The 27,938-nt window shown below is 47.9% G+C and overlaps 1 protein-coding gene across 2 annotated transcripts in view; it reads right to left on the bottom strand.

Moving 5' to 3' along the window:
* DNAH17 (dynein axonemal heavy chain 17) overlaps positions 1 to 27,938 on the bottom strand; it is a 14,992,541-nt gene that overhangs the window by 11,169,353 nt on the left and 3,795,250 nt on the right. For both annotated transcript variants that reach the window (XM_085617470.1, XM_085617471.1), the window contains one exon: positions 5,402 to 5,571. In XM_085617470.1, coding sequence (XP_085473596.1) covers positions 5,402 to 5,571 — 170 coding nt within the window. The remainder of the gene's footprint in view (positions 1 to 5,401; positions 5,572 to 27,938) is intronic.

Below are 27,938 nucleotides of genomic sequence, written 5' to 3'. Positions count from 1 at the left end.
CTTACATGGCTAAATCCAGAGCCGCCATTCCCGAAATAAACTTGTCTGCCAGATGACTCAGGGATGTGTCAGCCCATAAATTAAAATCTCCCACTACTAAAAAATGTGTATACTACAATAATAACAAAGAAAAGGACGGGATCAATGAAGGCATTAATCAGACCTGCGGGGGCGGTAACATATTAACCCTTTATAGAGTGTGGTGGCTCGGGAGGCCAGAATGAAGACGATAATTTTGGCCACAGCTGGTACTTGCACCGGTACTCCTTTATCTCAAAGTTACTCTGTAGAATGATTGTCACCACACCACCAGGACAACTTGGTCACATTGAATGTACAATATTAAACCAGACTGGACACATACAGTTTAGCTCCAGATCACTAGCTTACATAGCCAAGAACAGAAAGTCATAGAGTTCTAGGGTATGTTTGGCTGCAGACAGCATAAATCAGCACGCACTGTAATGTATCATTGGTGGGCCACTCCCCCTCCCCTCAAGAACCAATGCAATAACCAATAAAATAAGCCTTTACAGCCATATCATTTTCTTCAAACTACACCCCCCTCGCACATCAGTACAGGTCTTATGTGCAGTCCCCTTTTCACACACTAAACCTACACTCTCACATGTGACTGTCGTGTCTCTCTTTGCAGGAATGTACAGGAGTCAGGTAGGAGTGCTTCTACGTTATTTATTGTTCCACTCTTTCTCGCTGCTTCTTACCCCACATCCAGTGCTTCCCTTTCCCCTTGTGGTCTGCCTTCCTCCCCACTCCCCTGACCGGAAGTGGTGTCCGGTTCTCACTCCCTTCCCACCAGTCGGATACAGGGTCCTAGTGCCCTTGTGCCCAGGTCACGACATCTCCCCTTTTGTTGCAGGAAAATGACAGAAGAAAGTGGTGATAGATATAGAGGTATAGCGAGAGAGAGATAGGCAGAGAAGAGAGAGAAAAAGAGAGAGAGAGAGATAGACAAAGACGTGTCGTTGTCTCCATCATTTCATTTCTTCAATTAGCCTTTTTGGTCTTTTGCATTCTCTTCTTGGACATGTCTCTTGCTTGTCTTTCTGCCATTCTTCATCCTGTCTCTCGTCTGTGCCTGTGTCTCCTGCGGCTGTGTCTCCTCCGTCTTCCTCCATGCTCTTTAGTTCCTTAAAGTGAGAGCTGTTCTGTGTTATTCGGTAGGGGCCTGCTGTTGCTGTTATCGTGGGCCCTTTCACCTGTGTCAGCGTTAATGGTTCCTTTGAGAATGGACTGTCCGATTTTCTCAGTTGCCGCTGGCATACCACCACTGCGTCCCCTTGCTTGAGGTGCGATGGAGTGGCATGTCTCCTGGCGCCGGCATACACCTTAATTTTCTCCTTGGCCTCGTGGTCTCTGACAGCAATGCTGCTGTGCTCTGGTGGTGTCATTGCCTCTAGCTGCGGTAGCCTTGTCCTGCTTGTTCTGCCCAGCACCAGCTCAGCGGGGCACCATTCCGTGGAGCTGTGAGGAGTGTTTCAATAGTCTCTTAGCACTTTACAAAGGGCCTGTCCTATTGATATCTGTGTCAGCTTTGCTCTTTGGGCAGCCTTTTTTATGTTTCCCATCAATCTTTCCACCATGCCCTTTGCTTGTGGCCACAGAGGCGTTATTTGCCTGTGATGAATGCCTAGGTAGTCCATAAACTTTCGAAATTCCTCCCCTGAGAATGGCGGACCATTATCTGTTTTTAGTGTTTGTGGGGAGCCCCAGGCTGCGAATATGTCATCCAGTATTGGCAATATTGCAATTGCTGATGTTGACGAGACATGTTGCACGATAGGAAATCTTGAGTATTTGTCAATGATCACGAGCAAGTACTTGCCCGTTTCTAGAGGTACACAAAAGTCTGCTGCCAGTTCCGTCCAGACTGCCCGTGGGAGTTCTGACATTTCTAGTGGTTCTGGTTTTGCTGGCTGCCCTGTGGCTTGGCAGATGTGGCAATTTGTGATAGTATTCTCCACCATATTGTTCAAACTAGGGAACCACACTTTCTCCCGTAGCAGCTTCTTTGTTGCAACCATGCCTCTGTGTGATTTGCATGCCAAGTTTACAGTTTGTCTGCGCAAGGCCCTTGGCATAACTACTCCTGTTCCTCTCATTATTATTCCGTTCACGGTCTCTGATAATTCTTCATGAACCTTTTTGAACGCCAGCATCTCCTCCTTGTTCACTCCTTTTTCCATGATGCTGTTGTTGTTGTATTGTCTCTATCTTTGCTGTCTTTTCACCATTTTTACCGCTTGCATTGTGGCATCCCTCCCTGTGTCTTGCTCAAGTTCTGCTATCGTTATCCATGCCAAAGTGTTTTGTTTCAGCACAAAGTTCTGATATTCCTCCACTATTAATGTGTCCTGAGGTCTCCTTGGTAAGGGATGCCGAGAAATGTAATCCGCCGGGTTAGGTTCCTTTCCTGGTTCGGCCACGATCTTGAAGTTATAGTCCATCAGTCTTATGTCCCAGCGCTCGATGCGAGGCGGTATTTTTGCATTTGGTTTTCCGTAGATTGTCACTAGGGCCTGATGGTCTGTTAAGATAGTGAATGGTTTCCCGTAGATGAACATGTGATAGTGCTCACACGCCCATACTACTTCTAGGCTTTCTTTTTCTGGCTGCGAGTATGCCCTCTCAATGTCGGACAGGCTTTTGCTTGCATATGCCACGATCTTCCTTGGAGAATCTCTGCCTGGCATGTGTTGTGCTAAGATCGCTCCTGGTCCTACTAGGCTGGCGTCCACCGTAAGTTCCGTACATAGCAGTGGATCAGAGTAGGCAAGATGGTCCACCGCTATCACAGCATGTCTGATGGCCTCAAACACCTTGTTACATTCTTGTGTCCAGATGAATGTCTGACCTTGCTTCGTTGGTTCCCTGAACGGTGTACTCACTGTGGCAAAGTCTTTTATGTATCGAGCGCAGTTGCTGGCAAGCCCAAGGAATGACCTCACTTCCGCAACATCTGCCGGAGGACTCGCTTTTTCCAGCGTCTCCACTTTGCTGTAGTCTGGTCGCATTCCTTTTCTGGAGAAGATGTGTCCGAAGAATACCAGTTAATTTCTCCCTATTTCGCACTTGTCTTCATTTAGCGTTAGGCCTGCTTGTTCCAGATGCAAACATATATCCCGCAAAGCTCTGTCATGCTCTTCATCTGATCGACCAAACACCAGAATGTCGTCACTGTAATTGAGGCTGTTCTTTACTGGCCTTATGACCTGCCGTATTGTTTCCTGAAATATCTCTGCGGCCGATGAGATGCCAAAACTCAGTAGTTTGTAGCGAAACAAACCCATGTGCGTGGAGAATGTGGTAATGTACCTTGATTGTGGGTCAAGCTCCAGCTGATGGTACCCTTTACACAGGTCCAGCTTTGAAAACTGGCAGGCGCCAGTGAGGCAGCTGATCATATCATTTAAGTGCGGTCCAGGGTGTCTTTCCCTTTCAATTGCTGTGATTGGTATCCTCATGTCTACACATATGCAAATCTTGGATGTGTTGTTCTTTGGAACCACCACTATTGGTGACACCCATAGGGTCTGCCCGTCCGCAGGCTCTATAATGTCTTGGCTCAACAGGCTTTGTATTTCCTCCTCTACCTGTGGCTGCAGGTGTATCGGCACTCGTCGGTGATGCTGAGCTACAGGTTTTACTGCTTCATTGATGTGCAGTGTTATTTGCCGTCCTTTTAGTTTTGCTAGTCCTTGTAGAATTGCTGGATAGTCTCACAAGATGTTCTTTTTCTCTGACATGTGGTACGTCATTGCAAGGAGACACATCACCTGCGCCATGACGTTGCTCAGTAGACATGGTACCAGAATGTCGCCCTTTAGTACATGTATTTCTTCCTTGCTTGATCGGTATTTGTACATCAGTGTCTCTGTAAACTTCCCCATGTTGATCACTGGTTTCTTCGAGCCCCAGGTAACAGTGGATGGCACTAGTGTTGGTTTTATTTTCATCTTATCGTATTCTGACACACACATTATGTTGCATGCGGCACCGCTATCTAGCACGAATCGTGTGCTTTGTTTTCCCCCATCGATGTCTACGGTCGCCGTTTTCTTTACCTGATGTTTCTTTATTAGATGAATGCTCTCTCGCTCTCTGTCTTAGAAAATGTAGAAACACTCCTACCTGACTCCTGTGCATTCCTTGCACGCGTGGGTTCGAATCCCACCCTCGTCGCCAGTTGTCTTGTCTCTCTTTGCAGGAATGCACAGGAGTCAGGTGTTTCTACCTTTTTTATTGTTCCACTCTTTCTCGCTGCTTCTTACCCCACATCCAGTCGCTTCCCTTTCCCTTGTGGTCTGCCTTCCTCCCCACTCCCGTGACCGGAAGTGGTGTCCGGTTCAAACCCCCTCCCCACCAGTCGGGTACAGGGTTCTAGTGCCCTTGCGCCCAGGTCACGACAGTGACTACCATCTATTTTCCTGCCAAACTCACCCAGCAGGGATGCTTACTTATGGTATCAAAGCACTCCGGCCCCAAGCAGTGCCTTTCAATGTCCAGCAGGCTCTTACACATATAGCTCAACTGTGCTTGTTTTTGTTCCCCTCAAGAGCTAAAGCGGGCACATGGCTGGCGCTGTGTGCCTACAGTGCACAAACAGGCTTGCCTTTGGTGTACACATCCACTGCACAGCTGTCTTGTTTTTATAGGGCTTTACTAGACTGTGCATCAGTCCAACAACTAGCAAGCCAGTGCTCAAATTTGGACTTTCATTAGGATGGAAAATCAGATTGAATTAATGAAACACTATAACACAGCCTTCAAGTTCCCCCAAAATGTGGTGATCTATTTAATAGTTTTTCCAGAAATAGTAAAGGTTTTAATCAAAGTTTTTTCTAAAGTTTTTAAAAATCCTGCAAATTCGACACCAATAACAGTTCAACATTTCTTTAAAAACTTTTTCCTAAATGTGCAAAATCACAAAAAGCATTTTATCAGGGCGGAGTCAACAGCCTGTGTCAACAGCCTGGGTAGCAGCTATAGCTTCTACTTCTTTGTGATGGTGGCTGGGCAGCTGTTTTGTATTAATTAAACTAATTGCAGAATTGGAAGTAATTTCAATACTGGTGCACACTGTAAAGGTATTCTAAGGCCCACTGCTTGTATAAATATTTAACACTTGTTTTCCAGTCCAATGGTCACAAGGGGACATATGTACGAAATAACATTTTTGAATTTCCTAAATAGCGAATGATAGGAAATCGCTATTTAAAAAATGCAAAACGGAATGTACAAAAATAGAGATTTCCTAATAGCGTTAACACATTCCTTTACTTTATAGAACATAATAAATAACAATGGTTGGTTAGCCAGCAAGTATAATTTGTACAATGATGACAATCACATAAGCATATAAGACTACACAATATTTTACCTGTTGGTAACATGATTAATAAGATGCTCTTTGAACATTAGGCTCCACCGTTTAATGATATTCAACAAAGCTTGTTTGAAAGGACGAATGTCTACTTGAAACCAAGTATTAAACACTTTCGTATTTTCAAGATTGGATACTTCTTCAAACAGTTGCTCATATAATTCAATCTGAAAGTGACAAACAAGAGGACACAAAGCAAATGCTTTTTTCTTTTGTTTTCATACAATTTGAATCCATTTATGGTTTACATTATTCTGCTACCTCAGACGTAATGTGTAATACAAACAAAAAAGTAATAAAGTACAGCTCTCAAATATAAAGGTATAATTCATTACTTTCAGATGGCATTATGAAAATCTTCCTTAGTATGTAGTTTCCCTACTGCTTTGAGTGTCACAGACTTTTAACAGAGTTGTGAGTTAAAGATGCTAAGCAGGTTATTTCTGAAAGAAACTCCAACTTTCTACAGACTCATTATCTACTCAACAACAGAAACATTTCCATGTGTCAGAGTGGATAATAGCTTTGTCATGGCTCATTACACATCACACCTGACAGGCATCAACTAGTGTGACATACTGGCTCCCTAAAGATGTTGTTCCAAGCTCATGAGTCCAATTGTGCCTAGTAAAGAAGTTAATTGCCTTTTGTAATGCTCTTTTGGTGGATATTCTATCTACTTGCAGATTCCTCACCTTAGAATATTCTTCCAGGCATCAGACTGGATCCGGAGATTTTTCATAGCAATGCTCCTGTGCACCGCTAAGTGGCGCTATTCACCTCTGCATTGGCTTTCTTATGTTTACCTTTTCCTTTCTGCACCCTTGGACGCGCAGGGTGAAAAACGTTTTGGTAACAATGTGCTGATTACTAATTTGGGACCTTTTTTAAAGTTAAAAAGAGGCTAATTCACAGAATGGGAAGATAAGAGAGCAGTGAGAAATCTGCAGTTAGATAGGGTATCCACTAGAAAGAGCATTAGCAAAGGTGGTAGAGAATTCTTCTGATGAATATTTCTTACCTCAGATTCTCACCTTAGAATAGATACCAAAGCAATACCTCCCCAGATGGGGGTTCTGAGGAACTGACTCAGACCATAAGTTTGTTCCTCGGATATGAATTTACCTCAAATAAATGAGAAGACAAGAGGTATTTGGCAAAACAGGAGACATTGGTTTAATTAAATGCTGCAGCCAGGAGAGCCACGACAGAGTGTCTCTGCTCAAAGTCTCTCAAAGTACAAAGTTTTGGCAGTTGTTATATACAGTCCATGAGGTACAATAAAGCAATTTCTACATTCCAAAAAAGCATCTCAGTCATAAATCAGCAAGTGCAGCCGTCTGATAAGAACACAGATGGTTCTCGCCCTTGGGAAGAACTAGTGTGGGTCAGTTTGTATGTGTACAGATGTGCGGCATGACGAGCGTGTGATCGCTATGTGTGGTGAGCATATCATCTTCTGATTGGTTGAGTGCTTCTATCTCCATGTGGTATCTAGCTTTGTGTATTTTTGGGGAATGCGGGACTTTGGTCAAACGTGCTTTATTGAAGCCAATTTCCTTGAATCTATTTGTGGTGCAACTATCTATCTGTGGGATCGATCAGGGTTTTCCCTGGGTGCGCGCCAGTCTTTAAGTTAAGAGAGACTACGATCTTGTGACCTGGTATTCAATAAGTGTGGGTGTGGGTTGTAGGACTTGCCTAACCACGTATCTCTGACTCAGGGTTGATGGGTAAGGTCACCTTGGGTGAATCCGAAAGGAATGGTGTAAGTCCAAAGAACTCCTAAAAATAATATGGCAGCTACTTGTATAATTTTTGTCTAAATCCTTAACAATGTGCATACAGTTGTTATAGCATACATTGACATTGTTCTCACTGGTATTGACGAACAAGTTACTTACCTTCGGTAACAATATATCTGTAAGAAACATTAGTTAGTTATAGATTCCTTACCTTAGAATTACCCCCAGGCGTCATACTGGATCCGGAATTATTTTTTTCCGTCAGATGTACCTCTGCACGTCGGAAGGTGGCGTCGTTCGGCTCCGTGTCTGAAGTTGGTGTCGTAGTCGCCGGGATGATATTGCGGTAACTACTTAGACGCACTCACGTCAGTTCTGTACACGACTTTCCGCACCACAAATGCAGAACCATGCAAGACACTGACCACTGGTGCACAAAACTAAGGCTCTGAAAGGAGGTGCTTAACCCTAGAAATCAGTTTGCAGAACGGGGAAGATAGGTGGGGCGGTAAGGAATCTATAACTAAGTAATGTTTCTTACAGATATATTGTTACTGAAGGTAAGTAACTTGTTCATCTCAAAGAAACACTTTAGTTATAGATTCCTTACCTTGGAACAGATACCCCAGCAATACCAACCCTGGAGGTGGGTCTGCGAACCAAGATCACACCAGAAAGTCATGGCGAACAGAACGGCCAAAGAAGCAGTCTCTCCGGACTTGATTGCCAAGGCAGTAGTGCTTGGTTAAGGTGTGCAACGAAGCCCACGTAGATACCGGACAAATGTCATTCAGAAGAACTCCACGTCCCAAAGCAGTAGTTGCTGCCGTCGCCCTGGTGGAATGGGCGCGCAGCCCCACTGGAGGCTCCTTCTTTGCCAGAGAATAACAGGCTTATATACACAAAATGACCCATCGGGAGATATTCCGCTTGTGTACGGCCTGACCTTTTTTGGCACCCACATAGCCAACAAAGAGCTGGTCATCCACCTGGAACTGTTTTGTGCGGTCCAGATAAAAGGAAAGCTCACACTTTGGGTCCAGACGGTGGAGCCTCTACTCATCTTTCAAAGGATGGGGAGCCGGAAAGAAGGTAGGCAAAGTGATGGTCTGTCCGATGTGGAAGGAGGTGACAACCTAGGGCAGGAAGGATGGACGAGTCCTGAGAACTACCTTGTCCGGATGGACAGACTGGAAAGGAGGCTTGGAGGAAAGGGCCTGGAGCTCACTCACCTGTCTGGTAGATGTGATGTCTACCAGGAAAGCAGTTTTAAGCGTCAGTAGCTTTAAAGGACAGTTGTGAAGCGGCTCAAAGGGAGCGGACATTAAAAAGGTCAAGACTAGATTCAAGTTCCACTGAGGCATAACAAAGGGAACAGGAGGAAAGAGATGAGTTATGCCTTTGAAGAAATGATTAAAAACCAGGGACTTGAAAAGAGAAGGTTGATCGGGAAGCCTAAGGAAGGCAGAGATGGCTGAAAGATAGCCTTTGATAGTGCCCAGAACAGAGCCCTGCTAGGCTAAAGAAAGAAGGAACAAGAGAACTTCAGTAAGAGGGGGACAAAGAGGATCCACAGCCTTTGCTGTGCATCATGCAACAAACTTGTTCCACCGGCAGGCATATACTGTCTTAGTGGAGGGACGCCTGGCTGCCAAGATTACATCGCAAACTTCGGGAGACAGGTCGAAAGGCGTCAACTGCTGCCGCTCAATATCCACACAAGGAGGTGGAGACTGGATAGGTTAGGGTAAAGGACCGTCCCCTGCTGCTGCGACAGAAGATCCTTCCGAAGAGGCAGTCGGATCGGAGGATCGATGGCCACGTTGAGCAGCTCAGGATACCAGACTCTTCGTGCCCAATCCGGAGCCACAAGAATGACTTGGGCCCGGTCGCGCCTGATCTTGTTCAGCACTCTGGTCAGAAGTGGTATAGGCGGAAAAGCATACAACAGACAGCAACTCCACTCGCGACGAAAAGCGTCACCTAGCGAGTGCTGCCTTGGAAATTCCAACGCGCAGAATTGCTGACATTGCGCATTCTCTTCGGTGGCGAATAGATCTAACCAAGGCTCTCCCAACTGTTGAAAGAGACCTTGCACCACCTCCGAGTGAAGACGCCATTCGTGATCCATCATGCACCTGCGGCTGAGTTCGTCTGCCCTGGCATTCAGGGAACCTGCCAGGTGTTGAACCGCCAGGGATATGTCCTGATGTTCCAGCCATGTCCAGAGGCGGAGGACCTCCTGACACAGGGTCCGCGACCCCACCCTGCCTTGTTTGTTGCAGTACCACATGGCGGTGATGTTGTCTGTGAACACCTGCACTATTCTTTAACGGACAGAGGGAAGGAATGCCTTCAGTGCAAGACAAATTGCCCGAAACTCCAGAAGATTGATGTGGAGACCGGACTCCGCTGGAGACCAGAGGCTTCTGATCTCCGGCTCCCCCATCCGGCTGCCCCATCCCAGAAGAGACGCATCCGTCACTACCGTGTCCTCTGGTTGGGGAAGGGAGAGGGATCTGCCGTTGACCCAATCCTGGTTTGTGAGCCACCATTGCAGCTGTCGAGCAGTGCCCTCCGAGATCTGGATGCAATCAGACAGATTCCCCTGATGCTGCGCCCACTGGAACTTCAAGTCCCACTGCAGATCCGCATATGACACCTGGCATGATCATCCAGCAGGATGCAGGAGGCCATGAGGCCCAGCAGCCTCGGGGTCATACTGACCGAAACCCGGGATAGAGGCTGAAACATCGGAATCATAGCCCGAATATCCCAGACTCGCTGTTCGGGAAGATAAACCCGAAACTGCGTTGTGTCCAGAAACGCTCCGATGTAGAGGAGCTCATGAGGTGAATCAGGTGTGACTTCGGCATATTGATGGAGCACCCCAGCGAATGCTGAAGTTCGGCTGTAGTCAGGAGGTGGGAGACGACTGCCTGCAGCGAGCCCGCCTTCAGCAGCCAGTCATCAAGATAGGGGAAGACTGGCACCCCTGATCTGTGCAGATGAGCTACGACCACCGCCATCACTTTCGTGAACACCCGAGGGGCGCTGGTAAGGCCAAAGGGGAGCACAGTAAATTGAAAATGCTTGTGGCCTACAATAAACCGCAGGTAACACCGGTGGGCTAGCAGGGCGGGGATGTAAAAATAAGCGTCCTCTAAGTCCAACGCTACCATCCAGTCTCCAGGGTCGAGGGCAGACAAGACCTGAGCGAGAGTCAACATCTTGAATTTATCCTTCTTTATAATGGTTTTCCCTCCTCTTCCTTTCCAAAGCGGGGCAGGACTGCTCCCTGCGGGCTGCTCCGTTTAAAGGTATGATGTTTTAACCATTGGGGGAGTCATTTTGAACTGCATGGGCAGTGTGCAATTGTGTGGAGAGGTGGATGTTTAATTTTAGGCTAATGTTTCCGTTGACATGTGCGCGTCCCTTGGATCTCTGCACATGGTGTGGAAAAAGGGTTTCTGTCTAATTGGGCTGAGTTAGTGGGTTACACCCTTCTTCTAGAAGAGTTGAGAATCTTTGGGCTGTTGCCAGACTGTGGGGCTGTTACCTGTGGTTTTGGGCATTGTTAACTTCAACAAGGGATACTGGAGGTTGTGTGTGGACCCCAAATGGAACCTGCAGGAGGAAATGGCTGGGACTATGTTGGTTTGCGTTGTTTTCACTGCAAGAGTCAGGGGTATTTTTGGGACTTTTATGTGCTCGGCCTGATGGAGGTGGTGCTACTAAATTTGAAGGATTTTCCCTATGGATACTTGTGAGAAGTTGGCCTGGCATATGCTGGTCACTAGTTAAAGTGGCCACCTTGCACCAGTCCAATTCAACTCTTATGGTAGATAGGTTTAAGACAACCTTTTAAAGAAAGCTATCCTAGTGGTAGCTGTGGAGAGCAGCCTTCAGGCTAAGTCTCTGAGGAATGTAAAGCAGCTTGTTTACCTTATAATCTCTTGAATTACCAAATGAAAGGACACCACACAGGTATATATATAAAACATATATGTATTTATTTCAAGACACGCTCTACTAATCTCTTTATGAGATTAGAAATCAGGAACATATGCACAAATCAATGTTTCACAACAAATTAAGCGCTTATATGGCTGGGGCCCAAGGGGCGTACCAGACCATATACTAAAAAAGAGGTATAAGAAGAACGACTTGAGAAGGGAGAAGGCCTAAGGTCTTCAGAAGCACTGGGGCCTCACTAATCCACCCAAGGCAGGTAAGTAAAGGACCCACGGGAGACGCATGCAGTGTGAGAACACAGCCGCGGATCACAATAGACTTCAATGGAGCAAGTCGCGGTTGGAATTTTAAAGTTTTAGGATACTTCGGGAGAGTCTACAAGCAAGTCACTTACAGGGTGAGTAGTTCTAGAGCCACCACACACAGGAGCACCATAGTGCACAAGTTACCTCACCCAGGGAAGCCGGGTGCATAGGTGTCTTTTGGTGTTGGGTCGCGGCGTCGTTTTCAATGGGAGCCAAAGAAGACTTGCTGCTTGTGAAGACAGGAGAAGTGTCCGGTGGAATCCAAGGATGGATTCTGAAGAAAGAAGACCTGAAAGCAGAGGAGACAGTGTTCAAAGTCACTTGCCAGTGACCCAGACCCAGGAAGATGGATGCCCACAGTCATCGGGTGATTTCAGGTGATCACGGGTGTCTTGACTCTTCAGCCACGAGTCCCAGGAGGTGTCGACGACAACCAGGAGCTGGATTCGGCATGTCCCACGAAGTCTGCAGCTTACTGAGGTGTCGGCAACCGGATTGGAGCCAACAAGCCTTGGCAACAGCAAATCTCGTGGAAAGTTAAGGAAGTCAGCGGTGCAGACCAGCAAGGTCTGAGGGACTCACCCAGCAAGGGTAAGTCAGGGCAGGCCTGGAGCAACCAGGGGAGCTCTTTGGTTCTGTAGAAAAGTCTTCAGAGGACCCACAAGCCAACAAGCAAGGGATCGCGAAGACGCCTCAGGAGGATTCACTTCACAGGAGCCCACGGTCACTCGGGACGAGGTAGGCCTCTGATCTTCGGTGGAAATCATGCTGGAGGTTTGGACCACACGTGGTCCAATGCACAAGTTCGTAGAACGTCGTGAAGGGATTGCACTCGAAAATAGTGCACGGTACCCGGGTATTGCTGTTCCTCGTCACTCGTGGGGTCCACTCGCCTCAGCTCTGCTGGGGACTCACGATGGCCGTCGAGAAGTCAGGAAATCCACTTCCGGGGCTGCAGGGACTTCGGACTCTGGCGGGAGCAGTAAAGTTTGCGACCGTTGGTTCAAAGTTTTGGTGCCTGCCAAGCAGGGGAGTCACTCCTTGACTCCAAGGGAGATTCTTCAGTCTTCCAAGGGTAGTGGAATGTCAAAGGTCCAGGATTCTTCTTCAGAGCGTCATCCAGGGATATCTAGTTTGCAATGGCAAGGGTTCCCTAACTTATACTAAAGGAAAGGGAGGGTCTAGCTCTATGACCACTCCTCTGGGAGGGTCAGGGGGGAGGGTGGTTACACCCACTTCCCTTTGTCCAGTTTCGCGCCAGAGCAGGGGCAGGTAGCCCCTGAACCGGTTTGAGCTGGCATATGCACAGAGGAGCCTACTGCTCCTCCAGTGCAGGACTTCAAAGCACTCTAGGAGTGCACCCACCCAGCCCCAATACACTAAATCCTGTCTGGAAGGTGGTGACACCTCCCTGTGACAGGATGCCTATTGTTGGGCCTCCTCCACTATGAGTTTCGGTCAGCAGCAGGAGGGCAGCCCAGTGTCTGTGCTGGTGGCATCCATTTTGTGATGCCAGGGCTCTTTCAGGATTCTACCATGTTTCCACAGTAGGTACATGTCTATCCCTCTAGAAGGGTGGGATAATTTACCCCAAGGTTATAATGCACTTAAGAGTATGTGGTTTAACCGCATCCACAAACAGCCACAGAGAATAGACTCTGCGGGCTGCAGAGGGGCCTTGCTCAGGCAGAGGCACCCCCTCAGATGGAAACCAAGCACCCTGCCCTCAGGATTGATAGGGCCTGCCTTAGGGGTGACTGATAGGTTTATATGTGTGTGTAAGGTGAGATATAGGGAACCTATATCTCAGTGAGGAGTGCTAACACTACCTCACCCAGGCTGCAGTAGCAGGCCTGTAGTGTCAGATTTAGTCTGCTTCCCAGGGGTGGCATAATACATGCTTCAGCCCCTGGTAGGCCTGTGAAGTACCTATGCCCTTGGTACCTAAGGTACCATATACTAGGGGCTCATAAGGTACCACAGTATCCAATCACTAGTGCATCTAATATGCACTCCAAGTTGTTTAGAGAGATCAGAGAGGCCGGGGCCCTGATTAGCAGGGTCCCAGCCAGACTATAGCCAGAAACCAGTGTTAACATCAGAAAAAAAGTGGTGGCAACATAAGTGCAGATCCTACTCTCCTACAATACTGCTTCTGTCGTGGCCATCACTGGGCTATGGCCTCTATGACTTGGACGTGGCCATGGCTAGGGTAGAACAATCATGAGGTCCGGTGAAAGTCATGTGGACCAGCTCGACATGATTGGTGAACCACTTGCGAAAGTTATTTGTGGAGACCCTTCTCGCTGACGCAACTTAGGAAGGACCTCAAGAACTGGCTGTTAGATGAGCTTTGTACTTAGTCTGATCCGCTGTGCTCCCCCCCCCCCCAACACACAGCGCCTTGAGACCCTAACGGGTGAATAGCTGTGCTTCACAAACCCTGATTCATTGATTAATCTCCCCCTCCATGCCGAATGCAGTCTTCCGCAATGACCATGTCCTCAGGTTCATGGGATCCCTCCTCTGGCGAAGAATCATCACACTGGTGGCCCTTCCTTTCCGTCCAGCAGGCCAGTAGATGACAAAAAACCCATTTGAAGGCCTTGCCCTCTTCTCTGGATATTATCTCTATAGGGGTTGGCCTGTCTGACCAGCGCATCCGGGGGGGGCAGCAGATGTCCTCGTCGTCGCTCTCATTCGTACATGCGTAAAGGTGCCAGGCTCCTCCTTCTGCATGTCAATTGTGCCTCTGTCATGCTTTCTGGCTACTTATTTCCTGGTCAAACCATCTAATATTTTGACGGCCTGGAGATGCATGGGCTACAGTTAGGGGCCTTACTCCTGACTCATCCCTGGGCTCATCTCTATATAGGGTCCGAGGCCGAGCTACTGTTCTCTACGGGGCAGGGGGTGTTATTTGCCCGCCTTGCTGGGCTTCCCAGACATAGAAAAGTAGGATCTGCTTTCATGGCTATCCCCACTTTTTGATGGTGTTAGTATGTTTCTTTGATTAGTCTGGCTGATATCTTGCTAATCAGGACATTAGCCACTGTGCTTCCTCCCTACATTTATCATGGTAAGTACTTAGGTACCTCCACAATTGGCTACTGGTGTACCCATGTAAGTCCCTTGTATATGGTACTAAGGTACCCTGAGCATAGGTACACCAGGGGTCCCCATTTGGCTGAAGCATGTATTATGTCACCCATGAGATACCACTCAAACTGTGACTACAGGTCTGCCATTGCAGCCTGTGTAAGCTGATGCTAGCACCACTTACGACAGATATACGTTTCCTTATATCTGAGCTCACTACACTTAAAACCACCTAAGGCAGGCCTTTCAATCCTGAAGGCAGGGTGTGGGGTTATAAGTGTGAGGGTGCACTGCATGGGCAGCACATCCCCTACAAACCCTGGTGTTGATTTTCCAGATTTTGTAAGTGTGGTCTGCCATTTTGATATATAAAGTGGCCATGCGTCTTTAAGCATTGGCTAACTATATAGTGGCTGTGCTGAGCATGGGCATGTTTGGTATCAAACATGTTGGAATCATGCCGCAACACCGTTACCGGTGTTGGAGGTATGATTCCATGCATTGGGGGGGCTCCTCCAGGAAGCCCCCTGTAGTCCCAATAAAAGTCTTTCAGGGTCTGCTAGCAAGCTAGTGTGGCTGCCAACCACACATGATTCTGCTCTTCTGCTGCTGAGCTGAGCTTGAGCATGGGAGGGTAGAACAATAGGTTTCCTGTCACAGGGATGTGTGATCCCCTCTCAGACGGGACTTAGTGTATTGGGCTGGGGTGGTGGTGTTTACCAGCACCACCAGACTGCTTTGAAGTGCACATTTGGTGCCCTCTTTGCATACTCATGTTTGATCTAGTTCAGGGAGCCCCTGGCTCCCACTCTGCTCTGAAACTGGAAAAAGGACATGGGAGTATCCTCCCATCTAGCCAGCCCCCCCTGTGGGAGAGACCACTGCGTCATCCTAACCTCTTTCTTAGTTTATAAAAGGGCTTACCTGTGGGTGGATCATCACTCCTGCATCTTCTGTCATCGGTGGTCATTGCTCTTCCGCACCTCCTGGTCACCTCCGAGTGGCATAGACTCTGTGCCCTCTGCTTGCAGGTTCTTCTCTTCAAGAATCAACCCTTGGATTTCACCGAACTCTTGCACAGTCTTCGCCAGCGGCATCTTTTCTGAAGTCCTCCATTGTGGTCAACCACAGTTTGTGATATCACTTCACACCCATACACCCGGCTTTCCTGGTGTAGGTATCCTGGTTCCTGGGGTATCCACGGGTGGGGTGACTCTCCAACCTTCTGTCTTCCACCGGGTTTCTTCAGGGTACACTGGGAAAGGTCTTTCATTTTTAAAACTGCAACTGCGTCTTTCCCGTTGACTTGTATTAAGTACACAACTGTCTTTCCACTCTGCACACAGGCTTCGTGAGGTTCTTGGGTACTTACCTCGGTTGGTTCTTGTGTTCCCAGCTCTTCTGAGTCTCCTGGTTCAATTCCCAACTTCGGTCACAGCACGCATTCCACTTTCTTAGTATATTGTTTTGTCTCCCCTTGGAGACCACTGTGTATTGTGCTTACTTACCTGTTTTCAATTGAAGTATTGTGTGTATTTTTGTTGATATCACCAGGGAGGAGATATACTAATGTGTTGGTGAGTGCAGTATAATAAAAAAGAAATATTTTTATAATTACACTGTGTGGTTCTTTTTCATTTAAATGACACCATATGACTAGATCTGGTAAAACACGCTGCTTACCACTTCTTCTGGACTAAGCCTGAAGGCTCCTGTCCACAGCTACCACTTAGAGAGCTTTCTATGGTTGCCAAAGACCACTAAAATCACCATAAGGGTTGTCTGGATTAGTGCAGAGTGCTTCACTTAAATAAGTGTGCACCATATACTAAGACAGCTCCTACACCAGGCAAGAGTTTTCTCTCTCTCCATCCTTAATTCTCGCCTTTCCTCTAACGCCCACCCAGAGTTGCCTCCTTCTCTCAGTGCTATGTGCTGTTCTTCTAGGCAACGTCTTGGCCTTAGTCTAACACCTTGATGCTTTCTCCATGCCATAGGCCTGCTTTCATGGACTGTAGCCCACGGCTTAACCTTCAGAGTCATATTATGCGGACTAGATCTCCTTTCTTCTCCTTAACTGTTGGCATCACCTTCTAGGAAGGCCACAAACCTCCCTCTGACCTTTGGGTGCCTGCTGGGGCGTTCAGAAGTATGCTCCTTGTTCGGTTCAGACCTGCTGGGTCGTGGTTGATGGGTGAGGGGTCGAACCCCGAGGGGGCTTGGTACCGGTCTGAGCTGGGGCAAATGGTACTCGGGCTGGTGGAACATAGGATCCACTTTGCCACCTGGCAGCTGGCTGCCCATGAAAGGGTCCAGCAGCCTCCTTGACCGGTGGATTGGAATAACCCAGCGCGGATGAAACTAGGATAGTCGGTATGAGTGAGAGCACATCCCTGTTGGTGTATGGCAGAGAGGTGAAGATGCCTTAATCATGGGTTCAGGGATAGTCTTGTAGGCTGGGGCCACCTTGAAGATGGTCCACAGTTCTTGAACAGCCTCCCGCTTAGCCTTCTTATGTCCTGTATACCTGGTCTGTATGCAAGTCTTTGTTTGCTCTATGGTGTTGAACGTGCCCTCTTCAGACCATTGAAATACATGGGCTTTGGTATGGGCGTGCCACTCACAGCAGTGTTTCACTAGTTTCCTGAACTGGGTGGGGAACCTTACTTACATATGGTTTAGTGCAGTCTCCATCATGGATTAGGAAGCTTGGTTGTTTTAAGGTTTTTGCAAAATTTTGATTGTCTCGAGACACAAATTGTACTCTAATTTTGGAGATTTGTGTACACTTGGTGGTGACGAAACCCAATGCACTTGGTCACGAGCTCAAAATATATTGATGCATCAAAAGAATTGATTAAAATAAGAAAGAGATAAAAAAAATGCAATGACATAATAACAACCTATAACACAAGTGCAATTGTTAGTTTAGAGCAGTAGGAGTTGATTTGTAGCAGTAAACTGGCAATAATGAACCTCTGATTTGAAAAAAAGGGTTATTATTACCTACAGCATAATCTTACTAACATGACATAACATCTGAAACGATCACGAAAGCCAAGCACTCGTCACTTTAATCCTTGCCCCTGCCTTTCTGGACTGCACGCCGCACTTTTGCCAAAGCCCCTGGAGGTGGCCTACTTTAGTTCAGACCCGGTCCCGCAGCGCGGGATGCACGCGGGCTCAGCACGGGCCAAGACCGGGCCAAGACGGGCACGTCTTAGCCTGTCAGAGCCCGCAGGAGACTTTATAATTGCCCTTAAACGTTATGCAAACTATATTACAAACTATAAAATCCACAAGAACATAATAAGTGACCATTTACCATTAAGCACCAATATCACCTTTCCAACCGTGCTTGAGCGACAATATAATAACCAAATTGTCTGGACACAGAACATATCACTGGGCAAATTGAATGGATACACTCTGCGTTGGTCTAGTTATGATCCAGCTGAGCTAAACCAGCACATTGTAACTAAGGCTTTTAACCAAATTTTAATGTGCTTAGAGGAATCTACTCCATACGAAAGTATATTGATAGCTTATTCTCAAATCACATCGACCATTCAAAACTTGCTTAGAGTGGAAAGTAAAGGTATCTGCACTCATTGCAAGGGGTGGTTTGATTCACACTGCACTAAAGCATATACAAAATTAAAGGTGGCCCTCCATAAAACAGTAGAGAAAAGGAGGAAATTAGAGAGTGCAGGAAGATATATAATCAAGCTAGGAGATTGCTTAGGAAGGAGCTACAAGATAATGCGTGGGTTACCCTCCACAAAGCCTCTATGAGTAAGGACAGTGCCTCATTTTGGAGGGCAGTGAATGCACCGTTTTTTTAGTAAGTCTAACGATCCCTCGTTAGCGGTGGCAATAGACGAGAAGACATGGGTTGACTTCTTCTCAAATGTCCATAACTTACAGGAGGATAGAGAAAGTGTAACAGTCTGTTGGAATCAGCATGGGGGGGAGGTCCCCTTGTCTTCTCACCTATTGATTTCCAACTCACACACGAGGAGGTCATTGGGGCAATAAATGCAAGTAAGAGTGGAAAGGCCCCAGGCCCAGATGGGGTACCAATCGATATGTTTAAATCGAACCCTCCATTATGGACCCCGCTGATAACACGGGTCCTTCAAGCCTGCTGTGCGAAAGGTTTTATTAATACTTGGTCGGAGTCAATAATTGTACTGATTTTTAAAAAAAGGGAACGGGGAAACCCTGCTTGCTACCGTCCGATATCTTTATTAGATTCCTTGATGAAGGTAGCAGGAAGTATTGTTTTGGAACGGTTACAATTATGGGCAGAAGAAAATAATATTTTAAGTGATGTTCAATATGGTTTTAGGCAGGGGCTAGGAACCAACAAACAGGTTCTCAAGCTTAGTATTTTAATTGGGTAATACACTCAGGCAAAAGCAGGGAAATTCTATTTGGCCTTTGTAGATCTTACAGACGCTTTTGACTGTGTTATACACAGTATATTGTGGAATATTCTGATGGATTTAAAGGTCGATCCAGTTTTGGTTCAGTTTTTGCGACAACTCTATACTGGGGCAACCGCCACGGTTCGACATGGAACCAAAGGGGAATGTACTGCATTGTTTAAAGTAGAAAGGGGGGTTAGACAGGGATGTGTCTTGGCACCATTCCTGTTCACTTTTCATAATAATATCCTGGAACAACAATTGGTGGGAAAGGCGAGGGACCCACCGTATGTTAACAACCGCTTGATAGTCTCCCTTCTCTACACAGACGATGCAGTACTTATGGCCCATACCCAGCTAGGCCTACAAAAAGCCCTTGCCTCTTATACTAGCTTTATGGATAAATTGGGTTTAAAACTGAATGCCAAAAAAACATTTGTCATGACCTGTGGGAGGGTGAATGTAGGACCCTGCCACTTGGGGAAGTAGGGTAGAATCCACAAATACGTTTACGTATCTGGGTGTTTTATTTGACCGCACTTGTTCTTGGAGTCAGGCGGTCAAGAGTCGTATCCTTCTGTTTATGAAGTCGATCGCGGCTGTGGTCAATTTCGCAAAAAAAAATGGGTAAAAGGCCTCCGGAGATTCTCCTTAAGATTTATCAGGCAAAATGTGTGAGTATTGCCATTTATGGGGCGGGAGTTTGGGGGTTTTATGATTCGTCCCTTATTCAATATGTCGAAAATGCCTTTTTAAGGTTTATATTAGCAGTACCTGCCAGTTCCCCTGTTTTTAATTGTCATAGTGAGTTGGGTATTCCATATATTACAGATGTTATCAAAGCACAACCAGTGCTACTTTGGCACAGGATTTGGACATCCAGTAGCACAGGTCTGAATCAAGAAATAATTAAGGACTCAATGAAGTTGGATCATGCTACCAAGATTACTTGGTTGAAATATGTAAAGAATGTTATGAATGATCTGGGGCATTTAGATTATTATACTTGCCCAGAGACAATGAACTCTATTTCTCGGAAAGAATTTAAAGTTATATGCATGACCCACTTAGAGACAACCAGACTTGCACTGGTGATGAATAAACCCACAGTAGTTCAGCATCAACTAATTTTAACAACATATGACATCCAACCATATCTCTTAAGCTGTCTAGGGGGTATGATAGGTACATTTTAACTCATTTTAGATTTGGGACTTTCCATCGATTAATTAGCTACCGAGAGATGAATAATTGGTCCAGAGAATTATGTCGTTGTCCCTGTGACGATTTGTCTCCACAAACAAAAATTTAAGGAAAGATTAAGATGGATCCTACCTTTGTAAAGGATGGAGGGATGGAGGCAATGTCGACCTGCTTTGCTATATTTGCAATTATTGGAAAGTGATTATTGCATTGGAGTTATGGTCGGATTTCTAAAAAGCATACTGAGAGCGAGGAAAAGTATTAGGGGCATATGTATCAAATACCGTTATTGCGATTCTCAAACAGCGACTTTTAGGGAATCGCTATTTGAGAATCGCAAAACGGGATGTAATAACAAATTTGCTAATGTTTTGCGATTCCTTGGCATTCCTTAATTGCAATTAGCAAATTGCGAATGGCAATTAAGGAATACCTTCCCATTCATTCCTAAGGGCTAGGAGGCCCATAGGAATGAATGGGAAGACATTCTCAATTTGCGATTCGCAATCTGAGAATCGCAAAATGAGAATGCAATTTCAAGGGTGCCAGGGTGTCAAAAGGACAGTCTGTTGCACCCCTGAAATATGTATGTGTGCACATATGGCGCACATACATGCCCTAAGGGCATGTATGTGCACCACATGGAACTTTACCACCAACTTGAAGTTGGTGGAAATCTGCGATTCCTTAAGGCCAAATTCGCACTTTTTCTGTGATTCATACATTGCATTTAAGGAATCGCAATTTGCGATTCCTTAAATGCAATCGCAAAATAGAGAATCGCAAATTTTGCGATTCTCTACTTTGCGGTGCCCTTTTGGGATGATAAATCACAAAAGGCCTTTTCCCGTTCGCAAATGGGCCGATTCTGAGAATCGGCCCATTTGCGAACGGGAAAAGGGCTTGATACATATGCCCCATGATGTTTAACCATCTTAGAAAGTAGGACTGAATTTAATGTATAGAATCGCTCTGTATGTATTGTATATCTCTTAATAAGATTGGTTTACTTGTTTGGATTAAGTGAATTTGTAAATGGACAAGATGTAGAAGCATAGTATACTTGTATTTTAAAGCAAAGAATATTTAAACAGTTTTTATCTGTTATGTTATGTTTGCTTTTGTGATTTTATATTTCTGAAATCGAATAAAGCTTATTCTAATTCTGATTCTGACGAACAAGTTACTTACCTTCGGTAACGATATATCTGTAAGAAACATTAGTTAGTTAGATTCCTTACCTTAGAATATCCCCAGGCGTCAGGTTGGATCCGGAAAAATTTGCATCAGCAATACCCTTGCGCGTCGCTAGGTGTCGTCTGCGGCTCTGCCTCCATCGTCGGCGTCGTGATCGCCGGGATGACGTCGTCGGAGTACTTAGACGCCGCCCTTGCGCGCTGACGTCAGTTCTTGTACATAGCTTTCCGCGCCAGGAACGCAGAGCCATGCAAGAGACCGACACTGGTGCAAAAAATCTAGGGCCCTGAAAGGGATGACCTTAACCCTAGATATCAGTTTGAAGAACGGGGAGGATGGGTGGGGCGGTAAGGAATCTAACTAACTAATGTTTCTTACAGATATATCGTTACCGAAGGTAAGTAACTTGTTCATCTGAAAGAAACACGTTAGATTCCTTACTTTAGAATAGATACCCCAGCAATACCAACCCCGGTGCAGGGTCTGCGAACCAAGATCACACCAGGAAGTCCTGGAGAACAGAACAGCCAAAGAAGCCGTCTCTCCGGACTTGGCTGTCCAGGCAGTAATGCTTAGCAAATGTGTGCAGCGAGGCCCACGTAGCTGCCTGACAAATGTCCTGCAGAGGGACTCCCCGACCCGGGGCAGTAGTAGCCGCTGTGGCCCAAGTGGAATGGGCCCTCAGCCCCACAGGAGGCTCCTTCTTAGCCAAGGAATAACAGGCTTTAATGCACAGAACGACCCACCGAGAGATGGTTCGCTTGTGCACTGCCGGCCCCTTCTTAGCGCCCACGTAGCCAACAAAGAGTTGGTCGTCCACCCGGAACTGTTTTGTACGGTCCAGATAGAAGGACAGTGCTCATTTTGGGTCCAGACGGTGGAGCCTCTCTTCCTCTTTCGAGGGATGCGGAGGCGAAAAGAAGGTGGGCAATGTAACAGACTGGCCGATGTGAAAGGCAGTTACCACCTTAGGGAGAAAGGAAGGACGAGTCCTGAGAACAACCTTGTCCGGATGGACAGAGAGGAAAGGAGGCTTAGAAGAAAGAGCCTGGAGCTCACTCACCCGTCTAGCAGAAGTGATGACAACCAGGAAAGCAGTCTTAAGAGTTAGAGGACGAAGAGGACAATTATGAAGTGGCTCAAAAGGAGCGCACATCAGATAGCTTAACACCAGGTTCAAATCCCACTGAGGCATTATGAAGGGGACAGGAGGAAACATATGAGTAATGCCTTTAAAGAATCGAGCAACAACAGGGGACTTGAAAAGAGAAGGCTGATCAGGAAGCCGTAAGAAAGAAGAAACAGCTGAAAGGTATCCCTTGAAGGTGCCCAGAGCAGAGCCCTGCTGGGCCAGGGAAAGAAGAAAGAGGGGCGGAAAGGGGATCCACAGCCTTTGCTGTGCACCATGCCACAAATTTGTTCCACCTGCAGGTGTATACCGTTTTAGTGGAAGGACGCCTGGCTGCCAGAATGACATCACAGACTTCAGGAGGCAAGTCTAATGGCATCAATTGCCGCCGCTCAATCTCCACGCATGGAGGTGGAGGCTGGACAGGTTTGGGTGGAGGACCGTCCCCTGCTGCTGCGACAGAAGGTCCTCCTGAAGAGGCAGTCGAATCGGGGGATCGATTGACAGACTGAGTAGCTTGGGATACCAGTATCTTCGTGCCCAATCCGGAGCCACAAGGATGACTTGGGCCCGGTCGCGCCTTATCTTCTTCAGCACTTTGGGCAGAAGTAGTATAGGCGGAAAGGCGTACAACAGACTGCAACTCCACTCACGTCGAAAAGCGTCGCCGAGCGAGTGCCGCCTTGGAAATTCCAACGTGCAGAACTGATGACATTGCGCGTTCTCTTTGGTGGCGAATAGATCTAACCAAGGCTCTCCCCACTGCCGAAAGAGGCCTTGCCCAACGTCCGAGTTCAGACGCCACTCGTGATCCATCATGCACCGGCGACTGAGTTCGTCCACCCGGCGTTCAGAGAACCCGCCAGGTGTTGAACCACCAGGGTGATGCCCTGATGTTCCAGCCATGTCCAGAGGCGCAGAGCCTCCTGACAAAGGGTCCACGACCCCACCCCGCCCTGTTTGTTGCAATACCACATGGTGGTGGTGTTGTCCATGAACACCTGCACTACACTTCCCCACACAGAGGGAAGGAATGCCTTCAGTGCAAGCCGGATCACCCGCAGCTCCCATAGGTTGATATGGAGACGGGACTCCGCCGGAGACCAGAGGCCTCTGATCTCCGCCTCTCCCATGTGGCCCCCCCATCCCAGAAGGGACGCATCCATCACCACTACGTGCTCCGGTTGGGGTAGGGAGAGGGATCTGCCACTGACCCAATCGCGGTCCGTGAGCCACCACTGCAACTGTCTTGCAGTGCCCTCTGAGATCAGGACGCGGTCGGACAGGTTGCCCTGATGCTAGGCCCACTGGAACTTCAGGTCCCACTGCAGAGCCCGCATCAGCCATCTGGCGTGATGTAACAGCAGGATGCAGGAGGCCATCAGACCCAGCAGCCACAGCACCAACCTGACCGAAATCCGGGATAAAGGCTGAAAGATCGGAATCAGAGCCTAAATATCCCGGACCCGCTGTTCCGGAGGATAGACCCGTAACTGTGCCGAGTTCAGAACCGCTCCGATTAAAAGGAGCTTCTGGGAGGGACTCAGATGCGACTTCGGCACATTGATGGAGAACCCCAGCAAATGCAGGAGGTCGGCCGTAGTCTGCAGGTGGGAAACGACTGTCTGGGGCGAGCCCAACTTCAACAGCCAGTCGACGAGATAGGGGAAGACTGGAACCCCTAATGTGCGCAGATGAGCTGCGACCACCACCATCACTTTCATGAACACCCGAGGGGCACTGGTGAGGCTGAAGGGGAGCACGGTAAACTGAAAGTGCTCGTGGCCTACCGTGAACCGCAGGTAACGCCGGTGGGCCGGCAGGACGGGGATGTGGAAATATGCGTCCTGCAAGTCCAACGCTACCATCCAGTCTCCAGGGTCTAGCGCAGCCAGAACCTGAGCTAAGGTGAGCATCTTGAACTTCTCCTTCCGGAGGAAGGCGTTGACTCTCCTGAGGTCCAAGATAGGGCATAGGCCCCCTTTGCCCTTCTTGGTAACCAGAAAGTAGTGGGAATAACAACCCCGACCTACTTCTAGGCCAGGAACGTGCTCGATGGCCCCCTTGGCCAAGAGGGCCGTAACTTCCTCCTGCAGAAGTTGCAAGTGATCCCCCGACATGCGGTGGTACTGCGGTGGCATGGCTGGAGGGGTCGCCTCGAAGGGGAGGGAGTAGCCCATTCGGACGATATGCAGCACCCACCTGTCCAATGTGATGGTATGCCAGTGGAGCAGGTGATGGCAAACTCTGCCTCCCACTGGCGTGGAATGGGCCTGAAAGCTCGGACTAGGAAGGCTTTGAGGCAGATGCTGTTGGAGCAGATGTGGGCTGACCGGCTCTCTGTCCCCCTGCTCCGCCTCGGCGGAATCCACGTCCGCGTTGAGGCTGGTTCTGCAGCCTGTGGCTAGACGGACGTGTGGGGGCGCCCCTTCCTTGGCCACGAAAGGGGCGAAAAGCGGACGTTTGCGGGCGCGGGCCGAGAGGCCCAAGGACTTGATCGTAGCCCTGGAGTCCTTAAAGCGCTCCAGCGCACTATCCACTTTGTTGCCAAAAAGGCGACGGCCATCGAAGGGCATATCCACGAGGGTGCTCTGGACATCCCCGGAGAAATTTGTGGACCTCAGCCAGGCGCGGCGACGAATCGCCACCGTGGTCGCAATTGCCCTTCCTACCGAGTCCGTTGTGTCAAGCCCACATCGTATCCAACAAGCCTTTGCAACTGCAAGTCAACGAGGTGCACAGGGGTTCTGTTCCTGCAGCTCCGATGAGGGATAGTGGCCACAAACCTGGTGAGAGGACAGGGCAGGCCTCAAGGGATGTGGAGAACCACCACCTGTGTTGCTGAGCCTTTTGGAGTCCGCGGGAGCCTAGGATCAGCAGACTTAGTTGCGGTGCCTGCAGATGCAGGGAAGTGACTCCTTCACTTCAAGGGAGATTCCTTCAGGTGTCTTGGATGCCCACAGGCCTTGGAAGGTTCCTGTATGGAGCACAGGCACCGACTTTGCATCAGAAGAGCAGGGCGATGAGATCAGGAGAAGCAGGAGTCTTCCCAGTCGTAGTCTTGATGCCCAGAGCGAAGTCCTGAGCACCCAGACGATCGAAGAAGTGGTGTCTTGAAATGAATCTTGTCGCACAACGAATCTAGAGACCCACCCTCAGGTTAGCCCTTAAGTACCCTAAGGAAAGGGTTGAGACGATTCAGGGTTCCCTCCCAGGGGAGGGGTCGGACAGTGGGGAGGATACTCCCATGTCCTTTGTCCAGTTTTGCACCAGAGTGTGAGCCTATGGCTCCCTGAGCTGGTTTGAACTGGACTATGCAAGGAGGGCACCAAGTGGCACTAGCAAGCGTTCCCACCCGGCCCCAATACACTAAACCCTGTCTGGAAGGTGGTCACACCTCCCTGTGAGAGGATACCAATTGTTCTGCCTATCCCTGCTCGACCTTGGCTCAGCAGCAGGGAGGCAGAATGGTGTCTCTGGTCAGCAGCAGCCATATTGTGCTGTCCAGGTCTAGAAGACTGGTACCGGGAGCACTGTGTGGGGGTATGATTCCAACATTTTTTATACCAAACAAGATAGGGTTCGTTACAGCCAGTTTCAAGATGGTCATTCCATAATGACGCGGTGTCCGTCTATATGTTATATGGCTGTCTCACTTACAATCCGCACAAATGGACTCCATAGGCTGTAAGGGTATCCAGCTCATGCAGGGTGTGAGAAGTTGGCCCGGCATATGCTGTCCGCTAGTTATTGTGGGCACCAGTCCAAACAAACCCTATTGACGATAGGTTAAAGACAACCTTATTTGAAAGCTATCCTAGTGGTAGCTATGTAGAGCAGCTTTCAGGCTAAGTCTAGGAGGAATGTAAAGCAGCTTGATTTACCAGTCTATAATCTCTTACATGACTAAATAAAAGGAGAACCACATCAGGTATATATATAAAATATATGTATTTATTACTAAACACACCCTACTAGTCTCTTTATGAGGCTAGAGGTCAAAGCACATATGTTACACTTAAGACATCACAGTAAATTAGCACAATATACGATAGGCCCTAGGGGCAAACCAAACCATATATTAAGAAAGTGGTATAAGAACCACAACTTGACTAGACACAAGGCCTAGAGCCTGTAGAATTGCTGGGACCCCAAGAAACCACCCACGGTAGTGACACAGGGAACCCATTGGGGACGTGTGCAGTGTGAGAACACAGCCTCGGGCTCTGTCAGCTTCAATGGGGAAAGTCACGGTTGGAATTTTAAAGTTTAAGGACAGTTAGAGGTGGACTAGGAACAAACCCTTTTGGACTTAAGATGGTTCTACGGCCAACACCCACAGGAGCACTGGAGTACTTGTGTTACCTAACCCAGGAAAGCCGGGTGCATAGGCTACACCCATTTCCTTTGTCCAGTTTTATGCCAGAGCAGGGGCTGGTAGCCCCTGCAACCGATTTGAACTGGACTATGCACAGGGACACCAAATGTGCCCCCAGTGCAGACTTCAAAGCACTCTTGGAGTGCACCCACCCAGCCTCAATCCACTAAAGCCTTTGGTCAGCAGCAGGAGGCCAGACTTGTGTCTGTGGCTGGCAGCATCCATTTCGTGATGCCACGGCTCTGTTAGCTGGTACCGGGTATACCGTTGCTGTCATGTCTCTCCCTCTAGAAGGGTGGGATCATACTCCCAGTTACTGGTGTGGGGGTATGATTCCAAGGTGTTTGACACCAAACACAACATGTATCCGTACAGCCATCCCAAAGTTAGCATTTACCGCGAGGTTATAATGCACTTAAGAGTATATGGTCAGGCTGCACTACAAACAGCATCAGAGAAGGGTCTCCGAACGCTGCAGAGGGGCTTTGCTCATGCAGGGGCATCCTCTCACATAAGAACCAAGCACTCTGACTTCAGGATTGATAAGGCCTGCCATAAGAGTGACTTATAGGTTTATATGTGTGTATATATATAGTGATATAGGTAACCTATATCACAGTAAGGGGTGCATGCACCACCTTACCCAGGCTGCAGTAGCAGACCTGTGGTGTAATTTTGGGTGGCTTTCCAGGGGTGGCATAATACATGCTTCAGCCCCTGGTAGGCCTCTGGGGTACCTATGCCCTGGGTACATTGTATACCATATACTAGGGACTTATAAGGGCACCTCAGATCCAATCTGAACTGTACCTAAAGTACATGGGATCATTTTTGTGAGGGAGCAGCTAGGCTGGGGCCCTGAATAGCAGGGTCCCAGCCAGACTAATGTCGAAAAACAGTGAAACACCTGCAAAAAGTGGGGGTAAACATGTGAAGCAGATCCTAATCTCCTACACAACCCCCCAAACGCAGGGGCATTAAACTAACCTTGACCAGTTGATTCTTCATGTTCTAAGTGGAAATATCTGGAGAGTCCATCTGCATTGGAGTATGATCCCACCCTTCTAGAGGGA

Source organism: Triturus cristatus, chromosome 7, assembly GCF_964204655.1.
Source record: "Triturus cristatus chromosome 7, aTriCri1.1, whole genome shotgun sequence".
Lineage (NCBI taxonomy): Eukaryota > Metazoa > Chordata > Amphibia > Caudata > Salamandridae > Triturus > Triturus cristatus.
The sequence above is the reverse complement of the archived record's forward strand: the minus strand, read 5'-3'. Positions and strand labels throughout refer to the sequence as shown.